This window comes from Haliotis rufescens, unplaced genomic scaffold (genome assembly GCF_023055435.1).
Source record: "Haliotis rufescens isolate VD_foot unplaced genomic scaffold, xgHalRufe1.0.p SCAF_8, whole genome shotgun sequence".
Classification (NCBI taxonomy): Eukaryota; Metazoa; Mollusca; class Gastropoda; order Lepetellida; family Haliotidae; genus Haliotis; species Haliotis rufescens.
This window is the reverse complement of record NW_025964372.1, coordinates 30,577,483-30,592,022: the sequence shown is the minus strand read 5'-3', so window position 1 is coordinate 30,592,022 and position 14,540 is coordinate 30,577,483. Positions and strand designations below refer to the sequence as shown.

Genomic DNA, 14,540 nt, shown 5'->3' with positions numbered 1-14,540 from the left:
ATCTGCAGATGGGTATAATGTATACTTTCTACTCAAGTTCTAACATAATGGCGAAAACAAGTAACAGCGATATTATCTAGTTGGTGATTATCTAGTTGGTGATCGTCTAAAGCAACATTTAACCCTTAGTGTTACGTTAGCACACTGAAACAGATAAAAAGTTAAAGAGTGATAGAAATGTTAATAGATAAAGGTTAATGAATACCGCTATGAACAATAACATTATATTTTAACACTTAGTGAAACGTGAATGAAGTAGAGAAAAATGTTTATAAATGAATTGACATCGGTGAAAGGGTTAACAGGTTCAGCGGCTAAAACCCACACACGAATAGATTCACTCTTGCGTGTAAAGAGTGGGTGAGAGAGAGCTACCCCTAGTGTATTGATACTAATGTGCGGTGACATAGTTACATGTTTGAACAGAGCGAATATATACAGAGCCAGCCTTACTGCTAGTCTCCTTTAGCAAAATTTGCTTCTATTGTGTGATTTGACTGGCCTCTGTGGTATGCTCCACAAGAATGCTTTTGTTTGTTTCTTTACTCTACGCTCCACAGGAATGCTTTTGTTTGTTTCTTTACTCTACGCTCCACAGAAATGCTTTTGTTAGAAATTCCATGCTCCACAGGAATGCTTTTGATGGAAATGCCGTGCTCCACAGGAACTTGTTGAAATTCTATGCTCCACAGGAATGCTTTTGTTGGTACTCCACGCTCCACAGGAATCCGGAAGATATTACTTACTATCTACTCGCCACCACCACCATCAACATCATCATCATCATCATAATTACAATCGTCATCTTTGACTAATCATCAGGGGCGGTGGGGTAGCCTAGTGGTTTAAGCGTTGGCTCGTCACGCCGAAGACCTGGGTTCGATTCCCTATATGGGTACAATGTGTGAAGCCCATTTTATCATCATCATCGTCATCATCATCATTACAATCGTCATCTTTGACTAATCATCAGGGGCGGTGGGGTAGCCTAGTGTTTTAAGCGTTGGCTCGTCACGCCGAAGACCCGGGTTCGATTCCCTATATGGGTACAATGTGTGAAGCCCATTTTCCGGTGTCCCCAACCGTGATATTGCTTGAATATTGCGAAAAGTGGCGTAAAACCGTACTCAGGATTAGTGACTGTGTTGATTGCGTGTTATTTTACCCCGACGGTGGGGAACGTTGCTCATGATATCAATCACTGGATGACTAGTCTGTGCGCGATTATTTACAGGCCACCGCCAAAGATATGGATTAATACTCCATATGGAGTAATAAAGCGGCTTAAGAGAACAAAACAAGCATTGTGTTTTTGAAGATTCGTTGAAAAGTGATCAGTCAGTAGGCCCTCAGCAACCCATGCTTGCCGTAAGAGACGACAAATGGGATCGGGCAGTCAGGCTTATGCCGATGCGACGTTAAATTATAACTCACTCACTCTGCTCAGATGATCTGTGGTAGAATAGATCTTCAGCTACCCAGGCTTGCCGTAAAAGGTGACTATGCTTGTCGTAAAAGGTGACTAACGGGATCGGGCAGACAGGCTCGCTGATTTGGTTGATGCATGTAATCATATCTCAATTGCGTAGATCGATGCTCCTGAAGTCAATCACTGGATTGTCTGGTCCAAACCCGATTATTTAAAGACCGCCGTCATGATGCTGGAAAATTGTGCGGCGTTAAACAAACAAACACTTTGTACTGGCCGTCCCCGTTTCTCCTACTCTGTTGATCAGGACATGTTTACTCACATTCAACAAGAAAATAAGGACACGAACCAGGACATATATAAGTATACACACCCATGAAATTATTGATAAGGGCGTTCCTTGAAATATAGAGATAAGGGCGGTGCTTAGAATATAGGCCACGGGGCGCTATGTTTGTTCGGTCATTTGAACACGGATGTAATAGCCTGGCTCTACCCAATCGTTGAGTACTGATAAGTATGAGATGTTGTGTTATTTGTTTACGGGGTTTACAGTGCGTGCATATGTGATAACCACAATGCTATATTAAAAAATATGAAGTAACATACGTCCCGGGTCTCATGCCTGACGTGCGGACGCTTGCACCACTAGGCTGTCCCAATCTTATCGAAGGAAATCTAACTATACTGGTCATTCGAAATCTTTAACTTACTATTCAGATTTCAAGCTTCAAGTCACGATTCAACTTACGCCGAATATTAACAAAATTTAGATGTAAATGTCAAGATTTGACTATCAAAGCTGTTAGATTTTACAGATCTCATCTAACAAAAATACTGTAGGCTTACAGTACAGCCATGTCACAGAAGACGAATACCACGTTTTAATGACTTGCCCGGAATTATTGTATCATATATTTCGCAAGAAAACAGTTCTTTGGTGAACTAATATTATGTGTTTGAAACTTGTGCATTATGTATTAAGGCCACATATACGAACTCGGAGAGCTCAAGGCCCAGGATTCGATCCCCGGCCGCGTCATACCAAAAGACGTTAAATATGGTACTTGTTGTTACCCTGCCTGGCGCTCGGCATTCAGGGCTAAAACAAGGACGGGTCGGATCGGAGTCAGTATACTGTATCTGAGTGGGGTATTGTTGTTTAACTGCGGCATGGTATCTCAGTGTGCTAGCATTATTAATCGGCATCAGTCCGGACTAGTACAAGCATCCACAGTCACACATGCATGCACGTCGCTATAGGAGAGCAATAGTCTTGGATGCGACGCTCGTCTCACCTCACGAATATCGTGTTGCAGATCCAGGCGGTGGATCCCTACTTGCAGTGGGACGACGAAGCTCTTTGCTTCACTGTTCAGCCCTCTGGCAGGCGACAGAGAAAGGAGTGCCTGAGGACACGACTCAAGGGAATCTTTTTCTGTAACACATGCTCTATTTCATTAAAGTCATGGACCCGTGGAGATCCAGGGGAGAATAGGTCTTCAGCTACCCATGCTTGCCGCAAAAGGCGACTATGCTTGTCGTAAGAGGCGACGAACGGGATCGGGTGGTCAGGCTCGCTGGCTTGATTGATGCATGTCATCGCTTTCCAATTGCGTGGATCAAAGCTCATGATGTCAATCACTGGATTGTCTGGTCCAGACGCGATTATTTCCAGAGTGCGACGTTAAACAACAAACAAACAGTTATGAAAGAAAAGGGCCAACATGTTTATATCTGGAATCATGCTTGAACATATAGTGATTCCAATTCTGTCGAGATTAACGAGAACTCGAAATACCATCTATGTGATGAATTACACAGCCAATTACAAATAAGGCTACACTTTTCATTTGCTTCACAGATCCGCCGACTATACATTTTGTGGAAATGGGAAAATAATTCCGAATTGGATCTTCTTTTTTCCCACCCCGCCGACAGGATGATAGCATATTGCACCAAACAAATATTATCCGAACGTGGACCCGTTAAAGTTGACATAAATTAAACATGGAAGTTAAAATAAAGTTTGATTATGTTCCTGAAATTGACAGCAACAGTATTCCCGCTTGTTTCGTTAGGTTCAGGACCCGTGAAGATCCGGGGTAGAATAGGTCTTCAGCAACCAATGCTTGCCGCAAAAGGCGACTATGCTTGTCGTAAGAGGCGACTAACGGTATCGGGTGGTCAGGCACGCTCGCTGACTTGGTTGATGCATGTCATGGATCCCAATTGCGTGTCGTGTCACCGTCAGGGGGACAATAATTGTACACAACTTTAACCCGCCCGCTTTAATAATCTCAGTTGATGACAACATCACACTATTCAGCCAGTGTTTGGTTTCCACTTCCAGGTGAGGATACAGATGACTCATCTCTCCGTGACGATTCAGAATCTAGACAGCGGACAACCCCATCCTCCATAATTAACAGTAAGTAGACACAGTTGTTTTTCATGACCATTGTCCTATTACAACAGAAAGTACCAAGATTATCTAAAATCTGTGGTCGTCAACAAACTATAAGCTGTGCAATTTGTGACACTTACAAAATGTGACACCTATAGGGAGTTATGGTACTGTTTTAGTATGTGTAGAAGATTAATTGTCTACATTGTATGTCTTTCTTTCTTTGTTGCTTAACGCCGCACTCAGCAATATTCCAGCTATATAACGGCGGTCTGTAAATCATCAATTGGGATACGATGACATGCATCAACCAAGTTAGAGAACCTGACCACCCGATACCGTTAGTCGCCTCTTACGACAAGCATAGTCACCTTTTACGGCAAGCATGGGTTGCTGAAGACTATTCTGCCCCGGAATCTTCACGGGTCTTACTTTGTATGTGTTAACTGACATGCATATATATTCAGTATGGCCATTGAGTTTTTATTGTTTGCTATTTTATGTCAAAGTTGTTCACTTTCCAGACCAAACTTAATTCATTCAGTAGGACCATTGAGTTTTGATTGTTCTCTAATATATGTCATGGACCCGTGAAGATTCCGGGTTAAAATAGGTCTTCAGCAACCCATGCTTGCCGTAAAAAGCGTCTATGCTTGTCGTAAAAGGCGACTAACGGGATCGGGTGGTCAGGCTCGCTGACTTTCTTGATGCATGTCCTCGATCCCAATTGCGTGGACCGATGCTCATAATATTAATCACTGGATTGTCTGGTCCAGACTAGATTTTTTTACAGACCGCCGTCATATAGCTGGGATATTGCTGAGTGCGGCGTTAAACAACAAACCAACCAACCAGTAAGTCTCTCTCTTCTGTCAGCATAACCATACATACAGTTATTGTGACGTAACTCTCCTTGATCAGCATAACCATACATACAGTAACGCTCCTTGATCAGCATAACCATACATACAGTAACGCTCCTTGATCAGCATAACCATACATACAGTAACTCTCCTTGATCAGCATAACCATACATACAGTAACGCTCCTTGATCAGCATAACCATACATACAGTAACTCTCCTTGATCAGCATAACCATACATACAGTAACTCTCCTTCATCAGCATAACCATACATACAGGAACTCTCCTTGATCAGCATAACCATACATACAGTAACGCTCCTTGATCAGCATAACCATACATACAGTAACGCTCCTTGATCAGCATAGATGTACATACAGTTACTCTTCAATGTGGATAAACATGAGTGAAGCCCATTTGTGGTCGTGATATTGCTGGAATATTGCTAAAAGCGGCGTAAAACCATACTCACTCACTCATTATCTTACATGATTTACAGTAATTAAATGTAACGCAATCCTAAGTAAATTAAAACCATATAAATTTAACATTGGGTTTAATGTTGCGTTCAAGATTATTGCGCTTATATAGCGACGTGCATGCAGGTGTGTGTGTGTGTGTGTGTGTGTGTGTTCGTGTGTGTGTGTGTGTGTGTGTGTGTGTGTGTGTGTGTGTGTGTGTGTGTGTGTGTGTGTTACCGTTTGTACTAGACCGACCAAATGGCGATATTGATAGTGCCAGCCCACTGAGATACCATGCCGATGTTTTAACACGAATACCCCACTCAGACACAGTATACTCCGAGCTGACAGTTCCTTGTTTTAGACCTTTAATGCCGAATGCGAGGCAGGGTAACAACAAGTTCCATCTTTATGTCGTCTCTTGGTATGACGCGGTAGGGGATTGAACCTCCATGACCTTCCGCTCTCCGGGCGGAGTTCTACCACTAGACCACGAAGGCGTCACATTAAGTACAGACAAAATAAGGTCGTTATCAAGGCGAATCCTCGGAAATCGAACCTTAATGTTCAACACAGTTTGTCTGAATTTATACCCAGAACACATAAATTAGGATAGCACACTTTTATTAGATTTCTGGGAAGATCATCAATGTAATTTACATGCAGATTCAGCATATAATCATCACACCTTCCAACAATATGTCAACATAATCAAAAGTGAGTGAGTGAGTGAGTTAAAATTTATAGTCACATCGGCAGTATTTCAGCCATATCGTGACTAACAATAAATATACACAGTATATACATTTAAACAATAAAAGCCTGTCAACAAAGAACAGTAAAATAACTAGAAGATCACAGAATATTATTTAAAACTAGTATACAGCCATAAAAAGATGTCACTATACGTAACGATACAATATAAAAAAGGTATAGATCGCCAGCAACTGAAGGTAGATCACCTCACTAGGGACCATGGGGACTTACAGTACTTTTGCTACTGCATGGACTCCAGCAGGAGTTACACCATCCCTTCAGATGTTGGCGATGGCTGACACAATTAGCCGAACATTAAAACAACACATATTCTACGATTAAAAACGTGGTAACAATAAATACACTTTGAAAGACGTGGTCTTACATACCCTCTGAGGGGGACATAATTTTACACTAGTTCAACCCCCTTCGAGGGTGCAGCCACGGACAATCACATAATCAAGTGAAAACATACATTAAAATATTGGCGGATAATTTACCAACATGTACCAAATGAAAAATACTGTGAATAAAATTCTTTATAAATGTTATTTATCGCCTGTTAAGTTACATTAAATACACAAGGTCGTATAATGGGCACTGACATGACTCTGACGGTACTTATATATTACCACTAATCACATGTCATGGGTGACCATGCTTGTAAGAGGCGACTAACGGTATCGGGTGGTCAGGCTCGCTGACTTGGTTGTTGCATGTCATCACTCCCAACTGCGTGGGACCCGTGAAGATTCCGGGGTAGAATAGGTCTTCAGCAACCAATACATGCCGTAAAAGGCGACTATGCTGCGATATAACTGGATTACTGTTAAAAGCGGCGATAAACCCAACTCACTCACTCACTCGTTCTTCACATGAAGGCTGTCGGTGGAGAGGGGGCTTGAAGTGTACAGGGTAGAACCTTGCGAACAAAAGTACACAATATCTGCACAAGATACCATGCCACAGTGTAACATGGACACCCCACTCAGATACTTTATACTGACTCACAGACGACCAGTCCTCGTTTTGTTCCCTTATTGACGAGCGCCAGTCACGGTAACAACTTCTCTTAACGTCTTTCGGCCAGAGCATCGAACCACAGATCTTTTGCTCTCCAGGTAGACGTTCTATCCAGACGCGGAATGAGTAAAGCCCAACCGAGTTTATGATTAGACAACTTACATTTCATGATTAACTTGATATTATCGCTAACGCCAGTCATTGTGTAACGATAATCAACTGAAACATGTTATGTTTCAGGAGCACAGATTATTTTACAATGTGTCTAGTGTGAGCAATTAATTCTGACACACATTTACAAAAACGTATGCAATTATCAGTAACACTACATAACAATGTTCAGAATGATCCTAAGGCGTATCCGCTCTATACACTACTTGAATCCGTCACCAGAGGCTCCATTGAGATTGTCAATCCTTACTCAGTATCCTGCTGTGAAGCTGATCCCATAAGGAACTCTTATGAAACTCCTCCAAAGGAAACCTGTTATCTTCATCCAGAAGTTGATTAATGATAGGTGGCAATGGATGACGGAAGACCGCGTCCGAAAAAAGGATGATAAATCTGTCAGATTTCAGATTATCGCCAAGATAAACGGCTGAAGAAAGCCTGAAGGAACAGAGCTCGTCTTCCAGGAAGGTCTGAGTCAGATAGATTATAGTCTTCCAGCTGTTGTTGATGGCGCCCAGAACCTCCTCACACGTGTAGACTCCGGGCTCGAAGTCTCTGTCAGGAATACAGAGACGAAGATCTCTTTCATCTTCCAGCTTTTGCTTCAAGGTGCTACACACCCACCGACGGTCGTCCTTTGATGAATGGTAGACAAATACATCATACTTATAATGTCGTTGGAAGTCGAAACCTAACCATTTGACACTCCATCGCTTTAACAAATTTACATTTCTTGCAATATGAAGACTTAGAGACAATCCTAAGATAAGAAGGAAAAAAAGACATATTGAAAATAAAAGCCAAAAGAAAGAAACGCACGACCTCCACATTTTCATGTATGAATCTGCAATATTTGTTATGTGAATAATTTCCCCATTATCATTTCGACACATGTAATGATGACTGTCAACGAAGATTACGAGTGAGTCCATTGACCATGAAATAAATTCAAGAGAACCACACCCACATGACAGAACATTCCCTCGAAGATTAACCGATATATTTTTCTTCTGAGCCACAGCGTCTAATCTCTTTCTTGTTCCCACACTCAGCTCTTTTATTGAGTTATACGAGACATCTATTAATCTGATATTTGTTATTTTCTCCACATTTCTTGGCAAATCAGAAAGGTCATTATCTAACAGATGCAGGTTCTGAAGATGTTTAAAGTGCCCCAATACCGATTCTATGTTGTTATCGATACACTTAAATCCCTTTGTGATACGATTTAATGATAGATTTTTAATGTTGGGAAAGGATTTCATCAATGTCGTTGGGGATCCAATAAATCCATTTCCGGAAATTTCCAAGCTTTGAAGGTTCTTTATTCCAAAGATACTAACATTATATGCAACTACCGAACAATTAGAAAATACAACTTTTGACCACCTTTCAGTACCAAGGAAATACAGTTCATGTTTGATATCAACAAAAGGTCTTAATGCTGGTGCAAAATAAAGTGAGGTTAGGTTTCGTGGAAATGCCAACATCAGATACGCTGTTACATTACTTTCACTTTGGGGAATGACTTCACTGTCTCGTGTCTCAGCACTGACTGAGAAAACACATGTTTGAGGTTCATTTTCTGGCCATACCATCCCATTCGTATCTTGAAAAATTGAATGTGAATCATAGAAATTGTATATATAGTCATTATATTGTTTAAGGTCTTTCTCGTATTGTTCAAAGTGAAATGATACCAAATGTGTGTAAAAGAAAAGGGTTTGAAGTATATCATACTCTTCCAGAATCATGTTGTGACTGAGATCTAAAACACGAAGGCATTGGGAAAATGGAGGTTGAATCAAAGCTCCTCCCTCAATTATTCGTATTCTGTTGCCTACCAGATACACTTCTGAAACACACATTGTGACAAGAAAACGTGTATATTTTTTGGATAACATGAAACATTGCTCAGTTCTGACTCCATATCTTGCGGTGTTTGCTATGAAAGAAATTCGTTGCATGGATGCATTTTCATAATTATTTAGATTTACCAATCGCTGAGATAAATCTGTGTGGACTGTGTTCCTAATATCTAAGATATCTAAATATGGAAACACATCAGTTATATTTGTATCTACCTGCCCCTTATTACATGCATTTATCTGAAATGCTGTAAGATTAATTTTTGTGAAAACCTCAAATGCACTTGTATTAAGGCTATTCTTTTGACAGAAGCTAATGGTTAAAGTGCGTAAATTTGTCAAACTGACAAATCCGATACCAAATGTTGGGTTTGGAGGAGAATCGATAGCAAATTCTTCGAGTTGATTGAGATCAAGAAATGTTTCCTCTGCATACTCCAAATCATCATGAATCTGTTTAATGTTCATGTCACTCAATAAAAGGCGTTTTAGTGGAAGATCTCTGAAGAGGCCTGGCGGTAATGACGAAGACGTACAGTTTATCTTGTTTCCTCTGAGGTCAAGTTTCGAAAGGTGTGGTAAGTTCTTGAGTGAATCACTGTCTAGATGAGTAAGACTATTCCAATACATACTGAGTGTGTGTACCATCAGACGATAAGGAAAGGACATCTTCTCAATGCTTGTTATTTCATTCTGTGACAAGTCAATGACAGTCACGTTTTCAGCAAATCCTTGGGGCACATCAGTGAAGTTTCCTTTCGAACAGTTGGCAACTATATCTCGATCGTTCTCGTTGTAAATGCAGCTGTTGAAGTCGTACATCTTGGCCAAACAGGGCAACCCTAAGCCGATCAGCCTAATAGTCAGCATTGCGAGAAAGGAGTTCCTTGTCATTGCCTGAAAGAAAGAAATTATCTCAAAGAGGATGTGTTCTATACTACAGTAGAAGTTTAGTGAGCAGAGCATAACATCAATGCACGTATTTACGACCACAGTCTAATTTTGATATTACTTATGTTTTGAGCACATAGGATAGAGTAAATAGGATCTGTAACCCACTTGAATAGTTCTGTAAAATGAAAAAGGCAATACAAGATTAAAAAAGAATGAGAATGAAAGAAAGAACATATAATGCAAAAGCCTTGGAACAATACGTCTTGACTGTCTGCCGAGGGGTAAAAGACAAAAAGTGGTGCAAATTGTATGAACGGATCACTGAAAACCAGTGCTGACACATGTCACAATGCAACAGACATCCCCACAGCCTCTTCATTACATCACATGAGACATACACAACTGGCGCTATGGGCACATAATGATCAAAGGTTGAAGTTCTGCCAAATACTACTACTACTACTACTACTACTACTACTACTACTACTACTACTAGACCCGTGAAGATCTACTACTACTACTACTACTACTACTACTACTAGACCCGTGAAGATCTACTACTACTACTACTACTACTACTACTACTACTACTAGACCCGTGAAGATCCGGGGTAGAATAGATCTTCAGCAACCCATGCTTGCCGTAAAAGGCGACTATGCTTGTCTTAAAAAAGCGACTAACGGGATCGGGTGGTTAGACTCGCTGACTTGGTTGATGCATGTCATCGATCCCAATTGCGTGGATCGATGCTCATGATATCAATCACTGGATTGTCTGGTCCAGACTCGATTGTTTTACAGACCGCCGTCATATAGTTGTACTATTGCTGAGTGCGGCGTAAAACAACAAACCAACCAACCAATCTAATGTTGTCAGTGTCTGTTTACCTAAACATCAAAACTAGAAACAAGGGACTTTTATATTTAAAGTTTAATTGAAGTGAAAATGTGTTTTGAACCCAGAAGTAAGATAATCCGAACAGGAAGTACTAATAGCTTTTTTACATTGGGGGCTAGAATCATGGGACTTTCAGGTTTATGTTTGTTATGCGAGGAAAAAATGTATTCATCAACGGGATATAAATCAACACAAACTGATAATTTTGTTTCTAACTGAGCTAGAACCATTTGACTTTCTAGCTCTTTGTTTCTGACCCACGAAGAGCCGGGGTAGAATAGGCCTTCAGCAACCCATGCTTGCCGTAAAAGGCGACTATGCTTGTTGTAAGACGCTACTAATGGGATCGGGTGGTCAGGCTTGGTGACTTGGTTGATTATGTGATCCTATCCCAATTGCGTGGGTCGATGCTCATGATGTCAATCACTGGATTGTTTGGTCCAGACTCGAATATTTACAGACCGCCGTCATAAAGCTGGAACATTGCTGAGTGCGCGTTACACAAACAAACAAGCGTGTCGCCTTTTACGGCAAGCATGGGTTGCTGAAGACCTATTCAACCCGGGATCTTCACAGTGTTGTAATGTTGTGGGAAGATATATATACTGGTATATACAACATCTGTTATCCTTGGGACCCGTGAAGATCCGGGGTAGAATAGATCTTCAGCAACCCATGCTTGCCGTAAAACGCGACTATGCTTGTCGTAAAAGGCGACTAACTGGATCGGGTGGTCAGGCTCGCTGACTTGGTTGATGCATGTCATCGATCCCACATTGCGAGGATCGATGCTCATGATATCAATCACTGGATTGTCTGGTCCAGACTCGATTATTTACAGACCGACGTCATATAGCTGAAATATTGCTGAGTGCGGCGTTAAACAACAAACCAACCAACCAACCGTTAGCCTTCTTGTTGTCCCGTCATACGTTGTTGAATAGTCGGCTAGTTTCACTTTGGCTGCAGGTGTCAGAATGACCTTTATGCTTTGTATAGAAGTGGTTTATTTTGCGTCCTGTTACACAATGTACATTTATTTCTACCGCGGAAATTCCCACTTGACTGTAAGGAGGTACCGTGTTAACACTTTCCAAACAATATTTATTAGCACTTTCATCTTTAAAACATTGTCATAATTTCTGTACATTAGTGTGCTTAGTTTTGATTAAACTGATACAATCGTGCGCATATACATATCTTCCTCTATTTCTTACTCATTCCATTGATGACGTTATTTAGTACTATGACGTCTACCAAAGATGTTCAAATACAGTGACATACCAGAATACACCCTTACGTCAATCTCTAACGTCATGAAAAAGAGATTTTTTTTACACTTGGGTCTCTCATTCGAGACAACCGGGAGTTCGACACAAAGATGTTCGACTGTAATGTTAGTAGCGGCTTTTAACCACACACACTCACAAATTATGATATAATCCCGCACACTGTTACAGATGCCCTACCCGTATGTACAGAAGACCAGGATCTAAATATGCTACCCGGCTTTGTGAACAGGACGCGATTTATTGCCTGTGTAGCTTGTGAATGGCATTTGAAGTTAACATAATGAGAAGTGTGTCAGGTGTTCTAAGCCCACCCTGCCCCATTAAATATCACACACAAGCGGAATAGTGGCTCCCACAGAAAGGCGCAGCCAGTGTGTGTGTTGGTAATTTACAATAGAATGTGCACACATGTTTAAAATGCAGAGGCAGCGATACACTACTATCACGTTTGTGATCGAGGAAAAGCGCGACCCGTGAAGATTCCGGGGTAGATTAGGTCTTCAGGAATGTATTCATAAACGGGATATAAATTAACACACACTGATAATTTTGTTATTAACTGAGCTAGAACCATTTGACTTTCTAGTTCTTTGTTTCTGACCCGTGAAAATCCGGGGTAGAATAGGTCTTCAGCAACCCATGCTTGCCGTAAAAGGTGACTATGCTTGTCGTAAAAGGCGACTAATGGGATCGGGTGGTCAGGCTCGCTGACTTGGTTGATGCATGATCATCGATCCCAATTGCGTGGATCGATGCTCATGATATCAATCGCTGGATTGTCTGGTCCAGACTCGATTATTTACAGACCGCCGTCATATAGCTGGAATATTGCTGAGTGCGGCGTTAAACAACAGACCAACCAACCAATCGAGGAAACGCCTGTTTTAGTAAGGTAGTGTGCCATTTTCCATGAAGTATAGGATTCTGTAAGCATCGACAAACACGAGAATACACGTACATGTGACATGACCGGTATCAATCTGATCATGTCAAATAACAAGTGTACGTGATCCCGTGGACAGGGCAGGTCCCTCTGGCTTGTCGGGGCAAAACTTGAATATGCACAGGCCGCCATGATAGAGCTTGAATGATGCTGTGTGGCGAAAAGCTATAAACAGACTACAATATAAGGCTATTTGGAAATCACATTCTAAGGCATACATACAATCTTAGTACAATCTTGTGGACTTCGTGTAGATGAGTTATTATGCTTTTGTAACCAAACTCGAATCAATAGCACATAGATCAAATCATACAAATGCTGAGAGGTCGCTTAACAAACCCGGAAGCCACATTTGGTTGTCAGAATAACCAGTTGAATTTGATCTGCCATGTTAGTTTTCTAATGCGCGTTATATTGCGAAAGCCAGCGTTAACTCAATCGTCAACCCCATGCAACCAGTGGCCGGTAACTGGTAGTTGTAACGATTGTTTCAGTAGTACTCACCTTATTTGCAAACGAAACACGAGCCTTATAGTTAACGTCTAACTTCCTTGCGGATTGAAACACACGCGACTTGAATTGGAAAAGTGATTTATTTCCTGTTTAGATTTTATTTTCCTTACTGACAGATATTTTTAACGTACTCATATAATTAGCCAAATCTACATGTATGCTTTAAGGAACATGCAATGACGAAACACTGTATATTTTAAACATTGTGAAACAGCGAAACATGCTTAGTCAGAACCTCATTAATCCAGAAACCCGGTAATTGAATCATGACTATTGTGAATGTTACTATTTAATGACATAATTATGTACAGACTGATTCGTTCACCCTGAATTTAGTTTATTCAAAGGATTTCACAGTGAACGGTAGTGTCTGGATTAACGGGGTTTTACTGTGTAGAAGGTGACGGCAATGTTACATTACCGCATCTCAAGGAAGTTTTCTCCTATTATCAGCACTGTTCACCTTCGAATGATATCAAGACCGCATCCGTGGTCCAATGGTAGAGCGTCCCCCCGAAGGTGCGGGGTTCGATCCCCGGCCGCGTCATACCAAAAGACGTTAACAGATGGTACTTGATTTTGCACTGTCTGGCGCTCGGCATTAAGGGGCTCAAACAAGGACTGGTCGGCTCGGAGTCAGTATACTGTGTCTGAGTGGGGGTATTCATGGTTGGTTGGTTGATTTGTTGTTTAACGCCGCACTGCGGTCTGTAAATAATCAAGTCTGGACCAGACAATCCAGTGATTTATATCATGAGCATCGATCCACGCAATTGGGATCGATGACATGCATCAACCAAGTCAGCGAGCCTGACCACCCGATCCCGTTAGTCGCCTTTTACGACAAGCATAGTCGCCTTTTATGGCAAGTATGGGTTGCTGAAGATCTTTTCTACCCCGTAATCTTCACGGGTCAGGGGTATTCATGTTAAACTGCGGCATGGTATCACAGTGTGCTAGCACTATCAGTCCAGACTAGTACAAGCAGCCACACACACACGTGCATGCGCGTCGCTATAAA

The 14,540-nt window shown here is 41.3% G+C and overlaps 1 protein-coding gene across 1 annotated transcript; it reads right to left on the bottom strand.

Annotated features, from left to right (window-relative positions):
- Nucleotides 1–5,704: 5,704 nt before the first annotated feature.
- Nucleotides 5,705–13,605, bottom strand: LOC124145539 (toll-like receptor 4). Its single transcript, XM_046515332.2, has 2 exons — nt 13,511–13,605; nt 5,705–9,876 (listed from the first exon to the last, which is right to left on the bottom strand). Exon 2 carries the CDS (start codon nt 9,871–9,873, stop codon nt 7,351–7,353), a length of 2,523 nt encoding a protein of 840 aa, XP_046371288.2. The 5' UTR covers nt 9,874–9,876; nt 13,511–13,605; the 3' UTR covers nt 5,705–7,350.
- Between the last annotated feature and the right edge of the window lie 935 nt (nt 13,606–14,540).